The 22,366-nt window shown below is 37.5% G+C and overlaps 2 protein-coding genes across 2 annotated transcripts; both read right to left on the minus strand.

Annotated features, from left to right (window-relative positions):
- Positions 1 to 834: 834 nt before the first annotated feature.
- On the minus strand, positions 835 to 6,662 carry LOC123757570 (uncharacterized). The gene is made up of 8 exons (XM_045741326.2): positions 6,529 to 6,662; positions 5,680 to 5,828; positions 5,064 to 5,241; positions 4,421 to 4,781; positions 3,738 to 3,841; positions 2,787 to 2,901; positions 2,148 to 2,425; positions 835 to 2,037 (listed from the first exon to the last, which is right to left on the minus strand). The coding sequence occupies exons 2-8, from the start codon at positions 5,785 to 5,787 to the stop codon at positions 2,009 to 2,011; spliced, it is 1,173 nt and encodes a 390-aa protein (XP_045597282.2). The 5' UTR covers positions 5,788 to 5,828; positions 6,529 to 6,662; the 3' UTR covers positions 835 to 2,008.
- Positions 6,663 to 9,254: 2,592 nt separating this feature from the next.
- LOC138366234 (uncharacterized) lies at positions 9,255 to 17,648 on the minus strand. Its single transcript, XM_069327158.1, has 8 exons — positions 17,599 to 17,648; positions 16,662 to 16,808; positions 15,594 to 15,756; positions 14,866 to 15,154; positions 14,050 to 14,153; positions 13,736 to 13,850; positions 11,541 to 11,818; positions 9,255 to 11,191 (listed from the first exon to the last, which is right to left on the minus strand). Exons 2-8 carry the CDS (start codon positions 16,710 to 16,712, stop codon positions 11,106 to 11,108), a joined length of 1,086 nt encoding a protein of 361 aa, XP_069183259.1. The 5' UTR covers positions 16,713 to 16,808; positions 17,599 to 17,648; the 3' UTR covers positions 9,255 to 11,105.
- Between the last annotated feature and the right edge of the window lie 4,718 nt (positions 17,649 to 22,366).

The following is a 22,366-nucleotide window of genomic DNA, read 5'->3' on the forward strand; positions in this document are numbered from 1 at the left end:
AAAAGTATCATCATCGGTATAGCATCTCCAGATTGAACGGTTCTTGTTATCCAACCTGTCTTTTTTCTTTCAATTGTGACTGCTACTTTATTGTGTTCTTTAAAGTTAAGATGTTCTACCATGGTTAGACCCAAAACCTTTACATTGCTTTTATGTTCTGTGGTATGATATGACTGCGTTTTGAACGTGTTTTCCGTTTTTATATTTTTATATTTTCTTTTTTTTTCATAGCGCAGGAGGTGGAACATTTCATTGAATATCACATTTCTTGCAGCCCATTGAAAGACCTGATTTAAATCAGTTTGGAGATTTGTTGTGCCCTTTGTGTTGTCTACTCTCATAAAAATCCTAGTGTCATCTGCAAAAGATGATACGGTACTATAGTTTGTGTCCTTGTCTATGTCTGATATGAAAATTAGAAGGAGTACTGGAGCACGCACAGTACCCTGAGGGACTGAGCTTTTCACTGTTGATGGTCCGGATTTTACTTTGTTGACTATTAAATAGTGAGTTCTGCTAGTTAGGAAACTGAAGATCCATCTTCCAATTTTTCTGGTTAGTCGTTTTGAACACATTTTGTGCTTAATGACACCATGGTCACATTTTTCTAAGGATTTTCAAACCCTTGATCAATCATTGAGTTGATTTTGAATATCTAACAAAACCCTTGTTCCTCTTATGGTATTACCTATCAACGCAGCATATTATTGTTATTCATGAAAATATTTCTACATGTAATACAAAACACACAAAAGGATGTGGAAAGAACTTTTGACATGCTGACTTTATTTCTAATAAAAAACAAATATTTAACATGTCAAATGACTTAAAATGTATTGTATCTTTTATTTTCTTTGTTACATCATCAGAATGTATTATTTACATATTTTGCTTAGAATTTGAAAAATGAAACTTCGCAGCTGAAGTTCAAAATGATTTACAGATTTCGTGACTGACATGTAAATACAGGACAAATATTTATTTAGCCAATTACTAATAAATATTCTATATATTAACCTTTAGCTAAAAACAAGTTGGTGTGCATGTAAATTGAAGTTATACTTTGGGAGATGTATCTTAAGTTAGGAGATAGATACAAATGAACCCCACAAATGCTGCTTACAGCATTTTATTAGAAAATGAATGAAAGTTCATATACACAAATGCTAAGAATATAATCAATACCTTGTTTGTAAACTAATTATTTTCAGTATCTTTCACTGAACAATTCTAAAATACATTTTGATGTAAATGTAAATTTCATATTTACTGTGAACCAAAATCTAAATTTCCTTCCTTTTTTCAATTAGTAAGTTTTTAGCTTCAGGATCATCACTTCCATAACCACACACGGTGCAAATAATAAAACATAATAATTTAAATTGTAAACTTAGCAGAAAGAAAATATAGTGAGTGTGCAAATATTTACCTTTCATACCTATACCCAATTTCATCGTGAGAATTCAAAGTATTTGCATATGAAAAGTACGAAGAGGCATTTAACATATAAGGTGTGATATATTTCAAGAGTTCGCGAGATGAGTTGCAGAGCAACGAATATTTTACGAAGTCGCCCAGCGAAAGAGACAACTCGTTCTCAAGCACCATAAACACTGTATCATGACACAAAATCTGTAGTCTTTCATTTCATTAGCTGGTGGTGATGACTGTTCAGTTAAATGAATCCCATGGCGTAGTGGGGGTAGTGGTTTCCTGGGATGAATAGTCGAATGAACTCTGTGGTTTAGTTGCAAGAAGGGGGAGCCCGCCAAACACACACACCGAAACTTCGACGTTGGTACAACGTTCGAACAAGTTTTAACACCACCTAACCAGTTATAACAGCCAATATAGCAAGTTGTAACAACGTTCTAATACGTCATAAACACGTTAAGCCAAGATGTAACAACTTTATTACAAGTTGTAACAACTTTATTACAAGTTGTAACAAGCTGAAAATAGAGACAGTTTCGGTTTGTGTTTCCAGGGAGGGGGTTGCAGAGGTTCCTTAGCAGGAGAACTTAGCTTGGTTTGATTCTGTAAATAAATGATTTATTAGGATTAAAATGCGAGGTAACGAATATGCCAGAGACTTCTGAAAAGAAGCATAATCCATAAATCATCAATATTCATCTTTTTCTCTTTACCTGGCACGCAACACTTGCAGCTGTTGCCATCGTTGCAACCACAGGAGAAAGCAACGTAGCCCGGGTTGCAAGTTCCTGTGGCCGTTATACAGTAGCCGGCCACGTCAGCACACTTCTGCTCTCTTCGGCACGTCTTGCAACACACACAGTTCTCAGTCACACAGCCGTCAGAGCTGACGTACGACGTCACGGAGTTGCAACAGGTCGGGTCAGCGACGCACCTGCCAGTATTTGGCCCGGATCTGCAATCCGGAGTAGCCCGACATGCCTGGCAGCAGCTACGAAAGGAAATAACGTAGATACACCACACGATCAGTAATGCAGACGATGAGTCACAATAACGTGGCTGAAGATAATGATGACCCAAGCATGAGATGAGGAGGCGACGACGTTTCGGTCTGTTCTGCACCGTTATCAAGTCGATTTATCACCATCGACTCGATACTGGTCCAAGGACGGACCGAAACGTCGTCGTCTCTTTATCTTGCGGTGTTTGATTTGGTCATCAGGATCAGTAATATTTTTAGTTCAGTTCAGAACTCCTTGTACACTGTTCAACTACTTGTACACCAGATCAGAGCTACTTGTTCACCTGTTTAGAACATGAACATACCAGCGATGGAGCGGGAAGAAACTCACCTACAGTATACACTATTACAGGGAGTCGTTGTATTCCTGTATTCTGTACACAAGCATTCCTTCCTGCAGTGGCCGCTGTGTTCATTACACAACGAGTTATTTTTCTCTCCACAATCTAAAAAAACGACAAGCAATCTGTGAATTCTTGACATTATGTTAAATTTAGATAATAATAATAATAATAATAATAATAATTCTATTTAAATTTACTGTCTTCCTACATTCGAGTAATAATGTAATTACGAGGGGGTAATTACCTAATATTTACAATAACGGCATTAAACATTACAGTTTAAAAATGACTGAAAAAATATAGAGTGCAAATAAGTAATTATTATTATTAGTTCAAGAAAGAGAATATCACATAAAATATAATGTCATTAGTAGTTACAAAACAAACACATTATATCAACAATGAATTGAATTAATGTTGATACAGAACGAATACAAATAGGTAAACAATAAATTATTATGTCTTACAAATTATTAACTTGAGAACTATAAACATTTCATTCTCCTGGGCTGTGAACCGTGGACCCCTGAGCCTATGGGGGTGCTCACAGTTCGAGTCTCCTACAACCCAGGTGAATAGAATGTTAATTTCCACGGAAGTGTGGATGATAATTTATATGAGAACAAAACATTGTTACGTTATTTACGGGCTCACCATAGCCCATGCTACATGGACACTCCGTCCAGAATAGCTAAATCTTTAACAACAACAACATGTTACGTTACGGTGACCTCAGTCTGGACGTGACCAGGCCACAGTGCTCACAGGTACTGTTCGTGTCACAGTGACGACACAGGAGTCGTCCTATAGTCGTCTCCTGGAGCATGTGTCTGGGAATATACCCAGCGCATAGGTTCGAATCCGAATCACAGTTCCTGTGGGTGTGTTCTCAGAATACATGTAGAGTGAAGAGGCACAGCTATAGAGGTGATAGTTACCAACACAGCAGGAGCAGGGAAGGAGCATACACTTAGGAGGGAACATCAAATCACAGTTCTTTCCTCTCGATGAACAACTCCCGCCAAGCTGGTGACACCGATCCCTGAGAACAGGGAACATACACCGAACAAGAACAGCGGTATAAGAACAAGAACAGCGGTATAAGAACAAGGGGTATAACAGCGGTATGGATAAGAGTGGACAGGAGAACACGGTGGAAGGGAAGCGAGTGGAATAATTTAAACATTAAGAAACACGGAGGAAAACTCGTAACTTGAACTAGTTGAGTAAAATATAAAAATAAAATATTAATGAGGAAATATAGCGATAGCAAGAACGGGGACATGGTGAATATACGATAATTTATTAAGTAAAATAAAACATGAAACATATTTTTATTATGAAGCAAAAATATATTACACCAAGAAAAGTTCAACTTGCTATAAAACTGTTACTTCCTGACAAGTTTTTGTGTCAAGGAATTTGCTTGTCACGATATATTTATTGAACTGAATATATTGAACGAATATATATTGAACGATATATTTATTGAACAGCACAAGTGTCACGAGATTAAACACGCTGTTAAGTATAATCGTTCGATAGACGCCAGAAATATGGAGTTCCGTGAAATTAAAGAGGAAATTAAAATTAAACTACTAGAGAAATTAAACTACCTTACCTTATGGTAGCACACAGAGCCTTTTCATCAATTTGTTTCAAGACGAGGGATGCTGCACTTTCCCCATCCTTCATCTCAATATCCTTCCCATCCAGCTGGCTTACACGTTTCACTATCTCCTCTTCCCTCTCCATCTCCTCTATTCCTTCAAGCATATCCCCAAGAGCTTCCATCTTCAGCGTATCTCTCATATCCTTCAGCACTAACACTTCATTCTTCTGTACCTCGTTCCTCCTCTCCTGTTGTTCCATTTCCTCTGCATCATCGGCCTCCTGCACTCCATCTCTCAGATGTATCAGTTGCTCCACCTTTACTCCAATATCTGCTTCCTCGTCATCCACGTTTAGAGCTCGTCTCCTTCCTTGGCGATTATTGAGAAAATGCCTTAATAGCGACAATAAGTTTTATGAATATATATATATATATATATATATATATATATATATATATATATATATATATATATATATATATATATATATATATATATATATATATATATATATATATATATATATATTAAATTCTGAAATCATCACCAACTAACAACAATTCATAAGGGATAAATAAGTCATTCTTTCCACGAGTCATACATTTTTATTTAATGGTTTGACACAGAAACGTCCAGGTATAAGGTACTAACCCCAACAGCAATAGCAAGATGAACCACAGAGATTAGTGAAGTTGTATCTACAGTTGATTGTCGAGTTGTTTGGGACACACTGACCCCAGATCCACAAGCACACGAGACTCCACGGACAGTTTAGCTGTCGTACCTCCACGGCCTTCACTTCTTCCTCCTCCTCCTCCTCGGCTCCCAACTGAAATTTTAACTCGTGTTAATGTGTAACAAATTTCCTATAATTTTGGTTTAAATATCTATATTTTTATAATGTCACGGCGCTATCTCGCGATAATTACCTTGATTACTTCATCTGATTAATATCCGGCAAACGAATCATTGCCAAATGGAAGATTTACTTCAGAAATAACTTAATTACTTCCCAGTATCACCATAAACAGGATATTAACTACCGATAGGTAAGATTCAATGTATAATATATTCAAGGACACAGATCTCTACAAGAGATCTCATCTTGGGTAACATACATAACATAACAAAGCAGTGTAGAAAGACAAGATGTTAACACATATCGCATTACAAGATAGCACTGAGATGACTTGATGCTGAGAGAGAGACAAGAAGGTTATCTGAGAACGTAGTAATAATACGTGAGGACAAACAGACTTGGACTCACCCCAGGTCGACAGACCCCAAGTACGAGGAAGAGAATCAGGCACAACAACATGTTAGTCACTGCTCCTGTTGATATTCTGAAACTCCTGTTGTTACTGATGTAGCTCATTGTGATTTATCTGTTGCTGCTGATGTAATCCTTTCCCCTTCCTGTTAAAACGATAATAATGAATCATTTTTGGTTTATTAATCCGAAGGCGGATCACTGAACCGTTAAGCCGACTTCGGAGCAAACTGTTTAACTGATATATTCGCATCTGGATCACGCAGAAGCAAAGTCATATTTTCCATAATATAAACTAACAATGTAAATGGGGAATGGATAGAAGTTTATGGAATTAAAAAACAAACTTTTTATTGCTCAGCTAAACATTTAAGCTCCTAAAAAAAAAGTTAATATCGATACACTCAAAGTCGTGCATATTTTCCAGAAAAAAACATTAAATAGTTTAACTTTTGAAGTATTTTCCTTTCGGTGATGTATGGAAAAATGTGTTGAAAATTCCTCATTATCAAAGTTTCTATCATTAAGTCTCTATTGTATTTGTATTTGTATATGAGAGAGAGAAAGAGAGAGAGAGAGAGAGAGAGAGAGAGAGAGAGAGAGAGAGAGAGAGAGAGAGAGAGAGAGAGAGAGAGAGAGAGAGAGAGAGAGAGAGAGAGAGAGAGAGAGAGAGAGAGACAGAGGGAGAGAGAGAGAGAGAGAGAGAGAGAGAGAGAGAAAGAGAGAGACGGAGAGACAGAGACAGAGTTACAGAGACAGAGAGACAGAGAGACAGAGAGAGAGAGAGACAGAGTGAGAGATAAGAGAGAGAGATAGTACGGAAACGAGAAGATCATCTCAGCTTACCTTAACTTTGATGTCTGATGTTGTGTTTACCGTGTTGGTGACCGGATGCTGTCTGTCTGAATGGGCTACGTTTTATAACCTTCTGGCCGCCTACGCTTCAGTTCGTAGACTGCTGCTCACTGACTACTGCTCGATATCACACACCTGGCCAGAACACCTGAGGTTATCTTACCTGCCATCTACCACAACTGTCGCCACCATGACGTCAATCCCACATGATGGACATCACAAATACTCTCTGTGAATTCTGCCTTCAGGCTGATATCCGCTCGCATTCAACACATCAATTGAATCATGATAATATTATTCTTAGGGGACACAAATGTATATTGTAAGATTTACCATGAAGTAATGTAATAAATGAAATTAGTTTATGGCATCACTCTCCTCACATCAACACAAGCTGACGGTGAGTCACTATAACGTGGCTCCACAGGTGTGACTGTGCACCTGTGTGTGTACAAAATATACCAAAATATGTGTAAAATATGACACACTGTAGTGTGTCATATTTTCTGTGCAAGTACAGAAGCCTGACGGCTGAGTGGACAGCGTTCGGTATTCGTAGTCCTAAGGTTCTGGGTTTGATCCCCGGCGGAGACGGAAACAAATGGGTAGAGTTTCTTTCACCCTGGTGCACTTGTTCACCTAGCAGTAAATAGGTACCAGGGAGTTAGACAACTGCTACAGGCTGCTTCCTGGAGGATGTGTAACAAAAAAGAGGCCTGATCGAAGACCGGGCCGCACGGACGCTAAGCCCCGAAATCATCTCAAGATAACTTTTTGATGAGTTTTGTAAAATTAGACAACGAATTCACTTATGACATTGAACTTGAGACATAGTCACAAATTCATTTAAAATGTTAGATATTGTAACGTAAACATATCCAAAAAATAATCGATTATACAGCATATGATATATTCATGTACATAATTGCCTTACAAAGAATACCCAAGACACATCACACTGCAATAAAGTCTCTACTCATGGGGGAGGAAAACAGTCACTTGCTTTGCATTCAAATGCAACTTAACTGCATCTTTATTTATATAACTAATCCACGTGACAAAAATACGCTTTCATTTTACATATGTCGTACGCATCCACAGTGGTTGCAGATATGTTTGGTTTCATCCATCTTCCTTAGTTTGTCTTAACCAACGACTCTCAGCAATATCGATCGTATTTATGCATTTATAAACCACTTTAAAACAGAAGGGTCAGAATTGTTAGAAACTTTGTTAGGATCACTCCATACAAAGTGATCCATTTTGTACACACTATTTTGGTGAGAATTCTAATCATTGTGTAGAGTCCTTCAATTGATGTATAGAGTCCTTGCATCAGTTTGTGAAGTCCTTGCATCAGTTTGTGAAGTCCTTTCAGTCATTGAGGATATCCCCAATCAGTGAGTTTAGTCCTCCGCTCATTGCCTTGTCCCTTAACCACAGTGTCGAGTCCTCTAGTTGTTATGAGACGACCTTCAATCAGTGATTGGTTTCCAATTGTTGTGTGTATTCTTCCGATCAATGTGTGGTGGAGACCTTTACTATGCCATCAGTGAGGGGGGAGGAGTTTATCAATTTGTAAGAGGTATCCATCAATCAGTGAGTGGAGACCTATAATCACAATAGGGAGTACGCCAATCAGCGAATGGAGTGAAAGTAAACTAGAAGGATTACAGCTATTGTGAATGTAAACTCGAATGATAGCAACTACTGTGAGGGTAAACAAGAATGATAGCAGCTACTGTGATACCACTGTGATAATACACACGCCTATTTTCCAAACCTTTAACATTTTTCTGATATTTTGACTCTTGATATAACATTGTTATTTGTAGCATAGATACCTATGATTTAGAGGTGTTTCTAGCACTGTTATATCTGGCTATATCTGGCTATACTTGGCGTTATATAATTTTGCTTGCTGTATTATTTTTACTTTAAGTACAGATTTGTAACATACTTGTTTCGAAGTTTTTGTTAAAGGTTTTTAAATTTTATGTGTCCGAGTTTTTATTAAATTTTATGTCTTATTATATCAATGGTTGTTTCTCGCTTTCATATATATTGAATATATTTAAATACATCTAGATAAGCTAATAGACGAAACATGATAATGGCATATATCGCATGTGTAGACTAGTTAATCATGATATTAATGGTTAATTAATAATGGTAATATAATATCAGATTTGTATGAGAAACTCTAAAGAAGAACAAGTGTCGGTTTAGTTTAATTTGCGCCAAATTAACAATTAATATCTGGCTCAATACTATGCGTTTCCACTAAAAACTTATACTCAATTACTTAACAGATGTAATTACCTCATTGTCAGAGATCTTGGGAGATCTCGTTCAGGGATCTTGGGAGATCTTGTCCAGAGAACTTGGGAGATCTCTCATCATTTCCCTAATATGTAGGAGTCTCCTTAAGTGGCCCCATGTTATTCAGTAAGTGGCCTCATGCCAGACTTGGGGGGGAGAGAATATTAGAACTCTTGAAACCCACTTCAGGTAAGCCAGTGATTACATAGTGGCTGGTGTTCAGCAGTTTCGTGAGATGAGACATCAACGTTCAGGGGAAACTCTGATATGTTTACATGTTAAGAGAGCATAAAATTGATGTTATTTTCTGTAATTATTACTCATCTCAACATATTATTGTGTTTACAAAATTTCCGACACAGATTACAACACTTACACTAGGATGAAAAACAAGGTTTTGCATGCAACGTTTATTTCCAATCAAAACAATTATTCAACATATCGTATGAATTAAGACTAGTATACTATTCTTATTTATGGAAAACTGGAGAGATACAGCCGAAATACAAAGAGACTGAAAAATTTAGTGATTAGCATAAATTTTGAGAAAACAAATATTTGCATATTAACTAAGTAGGTAATTTGTAATTTGATATTCATGTAAATGGAAGTTAAACTTTTGGAAAGGTTCTGGAAATGAAAATGTAGGAAAAGACATAACAAAGAGCTTAGATATACTGCTTAATATATTTAATTTCGAAGTAATTATATAAATGATGAATATTAAACCAATGCCTTCTTAGTAAATATATATATATTTTTTTCAGCCACCTTTACTAAACAATGTTAACATGCATTTTGATATAATAATATTTGTTGTGAACCAAATTCTAGATTTTCTTCCACCATAAATATATTGGTAAGTTTTACCTTAAGAATGAAGACTACCGTAACCACACACAGTGCAAGATTTGAAGATTATGTGATCTCAAAACTGAACAAAAATCTTCAGCTATTAAAGTAATAAAACAGTTTATTAAATGCAAATAAGAATGTATTTGCGTCAAGATCACACAAGAAAGGACGCAGGTATAATTGTCTAGACCAATGGAGAAGCACTTTACAAGAGCAGAAGGTGCCGGTTTCCAAGCTAATAGAGAACATCGGTGAGGTAAATTAGGAAGGGGTTGAGGTCTATAACATACAAGAAAATTCACAGGATCATTAAATGAATGTGTCGTAACTTATGGAGTGGGACATCAATGGATGGAGTGGGACATCAATGGATGGAGTGGGACATCAATGGATGGAGTGGGACATCAATGGATGGAGTGGGACATCAATGGATGGAGTGGGACATCAATGGATAGAAAAAGCTGGTTTTCAAGCCCACTGGAGGTGACAACAGAGGGGTTGAAGACATTGATATCAAGGCCTAAGTAGAAAGACATCAAAAGAATTTAGAATACTGTTAATAACAGGTCCTGTGTATAGCACCCACAAGGTACGAGTTGAGTTCAAGCAAAATGAAAGAGATTACTGTTTAAGTGTGTAACAATATTGATTTTTTTTACAACATTGTGTATTGTCCCTCATAGACCTTGAGAATCTTTTCCATACATGACGATTTTATTTGGTCTATAAACCCTTACTTCTCCGTAACTTATCTTTGATGTTCTTTAATGAAATGTGTTCAGAAATGTTAAAAGAACAGTTTAATTAGAGCATTTAATCCCTTAAAAAAATCAGTAATTTTATCTTATCTGCTAAAATAGAATTTCAGCCTACAGTATGATAGGTCTGTCTGTTAAACTCTGAACTTTCGTGTCACAAAAAGAAATCTAGAAAAAATCTCTTGAGTTCCTGCTCAACATTTGCCAGTGTCTCTCGTCACCGTATCAGTAAGTTATTCATTAAGTAAGTTATTAGGTAAATAAGTTATTCAGTAAGATGCCTCGTTGAATAACACTGCCGCATTCCTCATCAGGTATATTTTCATTTAGATTACTCATATGTTGCACATTGAATTGAGCAGTTCAACCGTTTAGTACGATTGAGTATGAGGTAAGTATGAGGTGGCACTGGTTAAGTGTAGGGTGACCTGTGACAAATGATAGGACGAATATGTTCAATATGAGGATGTATTTAGTAAGTAGGAGCATTGCAACATTTCTCCAAATCTATATTCTTTCATTTTATTTGCTTATTGTGATGCTTATTGTGATGCTTATTGCTTATTTTTAGTTCGATGATCTCCATGGCCTAGTGGTGGTAGAGGCTCCCAGGGATGAAGAGTCTGATGATTTCTATGGTGCAGTTGTGGTAGTTGTGGTAGTTGTGGTAGTTGAGGTAGTTGAGGTTCCGTTGCAGAAAAATTTAGTTTGATTTTTCACTGTAAAGAGATGATTTAATTGGATTACAATGCAAGAAAATGAATGATGAAAAATGACACGCCATGTGAACGTTATTTGCTAGACTGTGTAATGATCAGTATCAATAAACTCCAAATTTTGTTGACCAGACCACACACTAGAATGTGAAGGGACGACGACGTTTCGTTGAATCGACTTGAGAATGGTCCAGGACGGACCGAAACGTCGTCGTCTCTTCACCTTCTAGTATGTGGTCTGGTCAACATACTTTAGCCACGTTATTGTGACTCATCGCCTCCAAATTTTGTTATCGTTATTTGATTAGTTTTTGAATCATATATCACTACCGCCCTCCAGAACGGTGCTTACCTGGCACGCAGCACTTGCAGTTCTTGCTGTCATTGCAGCCACAAGGAAAAGCAACATACTTCGACTTGCAAGACTTGGATTCCGCCACACAATACCCATCAACGGCTTGGCAGTTCTTCTCTCTTCGGCAAGTCTTGCAACACGTACATTTTTCAGACACACAGCCGCCCGGGGTGATGTAAGAGTCTGGAGATCTGCAACAGGACGGTTTGGCGACACAGCTGCCAGTGTTGGGCCCGGCGCTGCAATTGGTAGTGGACTGGCAGGCTTGGCAGCAGCTACGTGGAGAATAATGCAGATCAGGACCACTTGTACAGCAGTTAAGGCAGATATTTAGACCCTTGTTCCCTCCACGAACCTTGTGGGCATTGTTGACCAGATTACACACTAGAAGTTGAAGGGACGACGACGTTTCGTTGAATCGACTTGAGAATGGTCCAGGACGGACCGAAACGTCGTCGTCCCTTCAACTTCTAGTGTGTGGTCTGGTCAACATACTTCAGCCACGTTATTGTGACTCATCGCCTGCTTGTGAGCATTATTAATGTCATCTATCTCCTTACTGATAATAATATAAGCAGAATAATACTCATTTGTGCATGTTTGTAAATCTGCATCAATAAATGGATAACTATATAGCCATTTAATAATGTGTTTTCTTAAACATGAATAGCCATTGAAAAGAAAATTATAGAACAATTACACATACGTCCCCTGGGGTTGTGCATTATTAATTTCATGGCAAATATACTGGGTTTTAAATATAGAAAACTACGTAATTAACTGTCTTTAGAAAATATTTGACTCAAACTCTAGTGTAACTAAAGCTGAAAAGTGAATTAAAAAGACGACCAATGGTGCTTTTGATCTTCTTGCCAAGTTTTGGGTCAACACATTCTTCCTGAATATCATAATTAACAGAAGCATTTACTAACATGAAAAAATATTTATAATTAGATTTTAGTTCACTTCAGACATGTCTGGAAAATCTCTCGTTAGTTCATTTTGCAGTGAATAGTTCTCCTATTACCTGCGCCATCTGTTCAGCATTGAACACGAAGGAGAACTACGGGCTCACCATAGCCCGTGCTGCTTGGAACTTTTTGTTCCAAGTAGCAAATCTTAAACAACATGTTCAGCATTAAAACCGTCTTCCATGTCAGCATATGTTTCAAACACATGTTAAAATTTCATTTCTTTGCTTCTATCTGCAACAGTTCTAATTTCAATGGAAAACTTTCCGTTTATCAACTAACTAAGTGACATCATCAGCCCTTTGGAAAGATATGTTGAGACTATTTAGGCAAGTAAATATAACAAAATGCCACTTTGTATCCACTTTGATACATCTGAGATTCCTTCAATACATTACGACTGAAGAACTCTTTCAACTCGTATTTCCAAGACTTTCTTGACAATATTTTATTGAAATAACCCTCATACCTATGTGTCATACAAGCGTATTACGAGATCTGAGCGCAGGATTCTAAAACAGTCAGATTGTTAAATCACTCGAATTATGAAGTTGTCCATCTTTACTCTGGTATTAGTCACTTCCTTTAGTTCAGTAGGCAGTGTCTTTAAGAGCTAAAACCTGCGTATGAATTATGCAGAACAAATGTTTTTTTCTTACTGTTAATGGTTTCCATTTTTGCTTTAAATCCTGACAGACTGCTTACAGCTTGGGAGGAGCTCCATTTCGTGTAACTGGATAGCAAATCCAGTGGGGCTGGATTTGACCACTGGATTTTCTAAATACAAGGGCTGTTATCATCTCAGGATAAACCTGGCCTTAGATATCTGTGGACACGTGTGATATGCGTCGTTGGAGAGTGTTAGTTGACAGTACCATGAACGGTGATTATCGTTGCTATAGTTATCAGAATATAAGAACGATAACCAAATGAAAGATAACTCACTGACCATAAGGGAGAAAAGGGCTAGGGGTTCCCCCCATATAAACCCCTTACGCACCCCTAAGAAGTACGCCTTCCTCAAATTGAACCCCTCCCCATTACCCTACCCACCCCCCTTGAGTTAAAGGCCACTTGCACACCAGTTCAGTACTACTTGTGCACCACTTCACAATATATATATATATATATATATATATATATATATATATATATATATATATATATATATATATTTATATATATATATATATATATATCAAGCTGAGAGAAGGAACTCACCTGCAAAGTTCACTCTGACAGGGTGTCGTTTTATTTCGGAATTCTGAACACGAGCAAGTCTTCTTGCACTGACCTCCTGATATTACACATGTGTTATTGGGTTGATTTTTACAGTCTGGAAACACCATAAATATCTCGTGAATGATTAGGATTACATTATAATGTTCTTATATATATATATATTTACCCATTTTCTGGCCGTATAATGCGTCAAATTATATGCTTTACAAGGCTGCCAATAACTGAATACATGCAGTTTTTGGGTACAAAATGGTCTACATATATTAATGACATAATGCAGTGGGAATAGTTACTGATGCAACATTTGCACTGAGAAGGTGCACAGAGGCCAGGGACTAAGAAGCTACAGTTCTTTGCGTTCGACGTGCAGAACCCGCCTTTTTTCACACAGCGGGTGCTGGAGACGGGAGAACCACGACGGAAGAACAGCAGTGTGGATGAGAGAGAATAGAAGAACACGTTGAATGAATATCGCCATAAGGGAAACGTTATTAAGCAACACTGTGAAACACTCATTAACTAAGCAAGTTACACTAAAAAACACACAGAATAGCAACAGGGAAAATATATATAGGGAGATAATAAGAACGGTGGACAAGTTTGGAATAAAATCATTCATAAGCTAAAACTGAAGAGTAAGCAGAGATTATTACATTAATAAAACATTAAAACTCTTGCTTAATGACAGGCGTCTGAGTGTGTCAAGCCTCTAATTGTCATAAGATATTTATGCAACTGACATTCAACAGTATATCAAGGTATAAAAAAAAACGTCCTTAAATATTCTCTAGTGGAATGAAAAAATTATATTGGCTTGTCCTAAAAAAAAAATGAAAGAAGTTTTGTGAAATAAGGTAAATCCACCACTGGAAGGGAAGGGAACTATCAGGGGAAAGCACCGAGCCATTACGACTATAAAGCACTTGGAAGGGGTAAGGATAAGGATTTGGGATGGGACGGGGGGGGGGAGAAGGAATGATGCCCAACCATTTGGACGGTCGGGGATTGAACGCCGATCTGCATGAAGCGAGACCGTCGCTCTACCATCCAGCCCAAGTAGTTGGGCATCAAGTGGTTATTCCATCAACCACTTGAGATGGAATACTTACATATTGCCGCACACTGACCGCTGATCGACCTGTTTCAAGGTCTCCTTCTCATAGAGCTGCTTCTCAAGCAGCTCTATCTCCTCTATATCTCCCAGCCTCTCCTTGAGAGCTTCCATCTTCACCGCATCTGGAACTAATTCTCCATCATTCTCTACGTTGTTCCTCTCATTTTCTTGCAGTTCCTCTGCATCATCAGCCTCCTGCACTCCGTCCATCACATTAACAAGTTGTTCCATCTTTACTCCAGCATCTGCTACCTCACCATCACCGTCCAATGCGCGTGTTTTCCCTTTGGGAAAGATGAAACGTGTCTTTACTGTGTCAATGTTAAAAACCATTTCAATAGTGTGGTTAGTGTTATACTCATATAAAATTTATATATATTATTCTGTATTAAAAATATTCATTTTAAGATACGATATATATGAATATATGTATATATGTATATATATAAATATATATATATATATATATATATATATATATATATATATATATATATATATATATATATATATATATATATATATATATATATATATAGGTGTGAGTTTTCAGTTGCATATATGCCTGGAGACCGTCCAGGCTTGTTCGCATATATATATATATATATATATATATATATATATATATATATATATATATATATATATATATATATATATATATATATATATATATATATATATATATAGTGAAAAAACAATCTTAAAGAAAGTATACTCAACCGAAGCAGCAACAACAAGATGGACCACACAGAAGAGCGATGTTGCATATGCAGCATTTTCCTGGTATGTTCGTCTGGCACTGACCCCCTATCAAACCGCACAGGGGTTGTGACTTGCACAATGCCCGGCGTACGTTCGAGGAGTCCATCTCCGCGGCTCCCAGCTGGAAGCAGTATTAGTGCTTACTCACGTTATTGAGATACAAATATCTAATTTTTAAATAGGATTAATTAATCCTATTAATTAATTCTAATATTTAATTATTAGGTATATATATTCCTATTTATTTGGGTACATATATCTGCATTATCGTAATGGATTAGTAGCGCTTTCGCCATATAATTACCTTAACTTGTTTATAATATTTGATGATTAATATCGAGGGAAAGTTTAATTAATAGATAGGAATATAGACATTATTTGTATTGATCAGATACATTATGCATAAAAATAAATAATTTGATACATAACATAACATTTTCTTTGTATACACTTTATATACATAAGCAAGATATTAACCCATCAGAGACAAAAATTAGTATATAATATAATCCAAGATACAGAGCCCTACAGGACATTTGTCCTCAGGTTATCATAAATATGTAAAGCAGATATTAGACTGTAAAGATGTTATCAATTAAAACAATACAAAGGTGGGTTCCTGTGATGATCTGCTGCTGGAGTACATACAGATAGGTGCAGTAGGATCGTTCTTACGATCATATTGTCTGTAAAAAGAGCAATTGCTTTTCCTAACCAGCAACGTTCGGGCCCTAAACAACCTATCGATGCACAGAACACGTTCATATTACGCTGAATTGTTTTGTCTTAAAACCATTAAATTTTGGCTAGTTGGTCGAAGTGTTTTAGAAATGGGAAGAAGTAGATTTTAAGACGAGTTAACATGAGAAGTGAGATGACAAAGACTTGGCATAGAGAGTTTGACAGAGCCCAGATTAGCAATAAAGGAGAAAGGCTGACATGTAGCGTCAACATTCATTATAGAGAGGAAGGTTATCTGAGAACATAGTAATAATAATACGTGAGTATAAACAGACTTGGACTCACCCCAGGTCGACAGACCCCAAGCACAAGGAAGAGAATCATGTACACCGACATGTTAGTCACTGCTCCTGTTGGTATTCTGAATCCCCCTGTTGCTGATGTTGTTCCTGTTGATTTATCTGTTGCTGCTGATGTAATCCTTTCCCCTTCCTGTTAATGATAATATTTAATCACATATTAATTCACTTTATTAATCCGGAGTAAGTTCTCTACCCAGCTTAGCCGACTCGAGGAAACTATGCTACTGACATATATCAAGATCACCCAAGAATAAAGTTATATATATTACAGGGTATAAACAAACAATATAACTGTGGATTCGATACCAGGTTTCACTGCTAATCTAAGTGTTTATATTCCTAAATTATTTTTTTTCATATCGACGAGTTAATTTAAATTATGCTATATTTTTCGGTAATTATTATCGAGTTAGTCGAAAAAAATAGTAAACTCTTCTGAAGATTAAATAAAGTTAAAAAAAACTTCTGAAGCCTTTACCTTCAGGCGATATTTGAAACAATATTAATTTGAAACATTACTAGCGAAGTTTGTGAGGTTAATGTCTATGCAGACAATTAACTCACAATAATGTTTATGAAAATTACACTCATAACTCACACACACACACATCTGAAAATAGAGGAAACTGACGACGTTTCGGTCCATTCTTGACTTGGTAGTGGCTCAGGACGGTACGAAACGTCGTCACTCTCTTTATTTTCAGATATGTGTCAGACAGAAGACAATCACGTCTTCTGTTTTCCTGTTCTTTATATGGTATGGCTCAAAATAATGGGGATACGTGTATGTATCGCTGAGGGAAGTAAAGTATAAAAGGCCTCTTTAAACGTTCAGTTTAGGTACTTGTCAAGTGCTTTTTTTCTGTTTATTTTGAAGGAGACTAGTTGCTATCTGTCTATATATGTGCCTCCGCTTGTACCTCCTGGCTGGCAGGTCTTCAGTTTGTAGTTTGCTGTTCTTGGACTGCTCGCTGACTGCTGCTCGTGTTCCGGCAGCCATATATATATATAGTCTATATAGCCAGAACACCTGTAGTACATTCACTTGTCACTTGTATCAACTGTCACAACTCTGACGTCGCCTCCACTGGATGGGGGCAACACCGGTGCTCTCTAACAATTCTGGATTTCAGGTATTTATCCTTAAAAGGATATTTATCCTTTTAAGGATATTTATCCTTAAAAGGATAATTAGAGTAAACACAGCTTGCATTAGAGTAGACAAATGCATCAAATTAATATTCTTCTGATCAAGATATACCTTGTAAGGTTAACCATGCAGCGATGTCATACCACAGTTATGGCACTTTCTTCACATCTCTGAGACAGTTCAAGATGTGTGAAGACGGTATGACTGATGTGTACAGTTCAATCCCCGACGTCCAGGTGGTTGGGCATCATTCTGTTCCTCCATCCTATACTAAATCCTTATTCTAATATACCTTCCAAGTGCTATATGGTCGTAATTACTCAGTGTTTTCGTCTGGTAATTACCCTACCTGTTGAGTACAGTGTTTTCAGTTTATGATAGTTTACTCAACTCTATATTTCCTATACATATAAGTACCTAAACATGAGAAGTAAAATTAAAAAAAAAAGTTCTATTGAATTTTGGTAGCAAGGTAAAGCACAACACTGAAAATAAATTAAGTATTCAGGGCTTTAAAGGGCAAATTTAAACTATAAGAGAGAATGTTTGTCTGTGAATCCAAAGTTGGTAGCTAAATGCCTTGGCCTAGCCTCACACAAATTTCCAGGGAAGCTGGTCTGCGGTATGGGAAGCACATAGGCTGGTCGGGGAAGATTTAAGTGCTCTCAGAATTATTAGCAATTATATATATACCACATACCCGTGTCATGGAGTCAAGTGTGAAATAAGTCGAGTCATTTCCGTGGAGTCGTTACTGAAAATAAATGATTGAAACAAAGGAGGAAGAAAAGTAAAAGGTAAAATGAATAGAAAGCATCTGAGAGGCCCATAGATACGCTTCAGTGCTTCATGAAGAGGGGAGGGGAAAAGAGGAAGGGCTGGACCAAGGGGATGGGACCGAGGGGATGAATGGGAAAAATAAGGGTTAAAAGTGGGGAAGAGGGGAAAAGATGAAAGAGGGGGTGACATACTGGGGACAGCAAGTTTCCCTTATACATATATGAATAGAAATGTATGTTCAAGGTTCTAGGGAAAAGGGGGGAAGAGTTGGGGAGATAGGGGTGTAGATGGAGGGTGGGGAGAAGAGGGGGTAAATGGGGAAGAAAGAGGGAAGAAAGAGAGGGGCAAGGGTAGGGATGGGAAAGGGAGGATGAGAAGAAAAGGGAGGGGAGATGCAAGGAAAGGGGAATGAAAAGATATGGTATGATTGGTTGGGGAAGATTCAGACGACCCCGGGCACCGCCGGGTACCCTTCCTAATATTTAGATGTACTTAAGTGCAGACTAACACAAAAACAACAAAGACTCTTAAATAGAAGACTAAGTGAATCCTCGTGCAGAGATGCAAGATAATACCTGCAAAAGTCAGATATAAAATGATTTCCGGAATCAGTATACACCTTCATTAACGACATATAAGATGCCAATCAACATTGGCGTGGGAAGCAAGATTTCATTCACTTTGATAATCAGCGAATCTAACTAATGATGAAGGATTCAAGCTTTCATTTCACCAGACCATGAACATTCACAATAGAGAAAGATCTCAGAAATGCCTTACTGATACTCAACTGAGATTTAAACCTTCCAAATGTAGCGCCATTAAGTATTTGCAGATTCTAAAATCTCCTTAGTACATATATAAGCTAGAACTCAAAATAGAACTGGTAATAACATTTCACTCACTTGGTTCGTCAAAGACTCGAACATAGACTGTCATTCTAGCAACTACACCATGAAATATATTAAAAAATATAGTAAGATCTTCGATTCTGATTCGCCTATGCCAGGTCCCTACCCCGTACTATTCAACCTGCAAGAGAGTCTCTCTCTCTCTCTCTCTCTCTCTCTCTCTCTCTCTCTCTCTCTCTCTCTCTCTCTCTCTCTCTCTCTCTCTCTGTCTCTGTCTCTGTCTCTCTCTCTCTCTCTCTCTTTCTCTCTCTCTCTCTCTCTCTCTGTCTCTGTCTCTGTCTCTCTCTCTGTCTCTCTCTCTCTCTGTCTCTCTCTCTCTCTCTCTCTCTCTCTCTCTCTCTCTCTCTCTCTCTCTCTCTCTCTCTCTCTCTCTCTCTCTCTCTCTCTGTCTGTCTCTGTCTCTGTCTCTGTCTGTCTGTCTGTCTCTCTCTCTCTCTCTCTCTCTCTCTCTCTCTCTCTCTCTCTCTCTCTCTCTCTCTCTCTCTCTCTCTCTCTCTCTCTCTCTCTCTCTCTCTCTCTTTATATATATATATATATATATATATATATATATATATATATATATATATATATATATATATATATATATATATATATATATATATTTCATACTCGTACATGTACTAATTATATATTTGACATGTTGCAGGTGTTTTTCGTTTCATCCATCTTCCTCAGTTTGTTTAAATCAGTACCTATCAGAATATTACATATTTACCGGCTATAAATCACCACAAAACTAATGGGTTAAAATTAGGAAAATTTGAAACACATAAATGAATATATAATGAAACTGAAGAAGGAATATTTTGTTTTAGATTTGTTCAATCATTCACGCGAGGTCTTTAATTCCTCTTTGCTATCCTCCAATCATTTTATGGAGTCCTCCAATCAGTTTGTGGGGATCTCTAATCAGTATTTGCCTTTACGCAACCATTGAGCAAAGTCCTGAATTTAATTTGTCGTTTACTCGATTCATTGTGTGGAATCCGCTAATCAGTATGTGGAGTTTTCTAATTATTTTGTGGAGTCGTATATTATATAAAGAATCAGACAAGACTATTATGTTGGATTTAAATTATAATTCAGATTGTGTTTTTTCTAGATAACAACTACTGTGAAGGTTACCTAGCGTGATAGCAAGTACTGTGAAGCATACGTAGCATGATAGCAAGTAATGTGGTGATTACCTTATCATGATTTCATATACTGTGATGATTTCATAGAAAGATAACAGATATTCTGAAGATTGCATAGGCAGGTAGCAGCTACTGATAATATGACCTTGCATGATAGCAGCTACTCTGAATGCTACCCAGCGTAATGGTAGCTATTCTGGAGATTACATAGAGAGATAACAACTACTGTAAAGGTTACGTAGTGTTATACAAAGTATTGTGAAAGGTTACCTTGCGTGATACCAGGTACTATGAAGGGGTTACATGGCGTAATATCAGTTACTGATTAAGGGTTACTCTGCATTATTACAGTTACTGTGAACGTTACAGTCAGATTTAGCAGCAACTGTGAAGGTTACCTCGTATAACTAGTACAGGTAGGCAACCTAGTACAGGTTATCTTCCTGAAACTTTACACCTTTGTAATTCTACAAGCATTTGTGTACATTATTTTCATGCAGTTCCTCGCAAATGGACTGTTTTTATTTGATAATAAAGGAGCTTGTATTTCCGTATAAATGTGTGTGTTCCAATGGCTGCATTTCCGTATGTGATAGGGGAGGGAGGAGAGAAGAGGTGAAGTAGTCATTTCTTGCTTCTGTTTTGTGTTGCTGGTTCGTTAGACTGGGCAGCCCTACTCTTTCCCTCTGTAGTTTAATTGTTGCATTGTTAAGCTGGTCTGTCCCACTATTTCCCCTCCATTCCATCTGAATTTCCCCCTCAATTTCCCCTCCATTCCATCTGAATTTCTCCCTCAATTTCCCTGAATTGTTTCATCATGTGTTTGGTTTGTACCATTTTCTGGTCTCTTCCTATTTCCCCATTTATTTCTCTTCCCAGCGTCTCTTTGCTGCCTCCTTTTCGTCCCTTTTTTGTAGGAAAGTTAAGGCAAATTTGCATGCGTTTACCTGGCGCCCGACCAGCTGTTTACCCTCGATATGTAACTGCCTCATTTGAGAGATCTAATGACCTTAACGATTTCCTTAACATTGGTGATGTGAGATTTTGATATCCAGCATAACTGTGGTTGGCGAGCATGTTCAGGGAGCAGCAGCATGTTCAGGGAGCAGCAGCATGTTCAGGGAGCAGCAGCATGTTGAGGGAGAAGCATGTTCAGGGAGCAGCAGCATGTTCAGGGAGCAGCATGTTTAGTGAGCAGCATGTTCAGGGAGAAGCATGTTCAGGGAACAGCATGTTCAGGGAGCAGCATGTTCAGGGAGAAGCATGTTCAGGGAACAGCATGTTCAGGGAGAAGCATGTTCAGAGAGTAGCAGCATGTTCAGGGAGCAGCAGCATGTTCAGGGAGTAGCAGCATGTTCAGGGAGCAGCAGCATGTTGAGGGAGAAGCATGTTCAGGGAGTAGCAGCATGTTCAGGGAGCAGTATGTTCAGGGAGGAGCATTTTCAAGGAACAGCATGTTCAGTGAGCAGCATGTTCAGGGAGCAGTATGTTCAGGGAGGAGCATTTTCAAGGAACAGCATGTTCATGTAGCAGCATTTTCAGGGAACAACATATTCAGGTAGCATACCACTGATTCGTTAAGTCGACATTGAATATCAAAGAAACCATCCATCCTCATCTGTCATTGTCTATCATCTCAGCATTTTATTATTAGTCATTTTCAAATAATAACTTTGACTTCAAAATACACATTAAAAAAAACACCAAC

The sequence above is a fragment of the Procambarus clarkii genome, chromosome 19 (assembly GCF_040958095.1).
Source record: "Procambarus clarkii isolate CNS0578487 chromosome 19, FALCON_Pclarkii_2.0, whole genome shotgun sequence".
NCBI classification, from domain to species: Eukaryota; Metazoa; Arthropoda; class Malacostraca; order Decapoda; family Cambaridae; genus Procambarus; species Procambarus clarkii.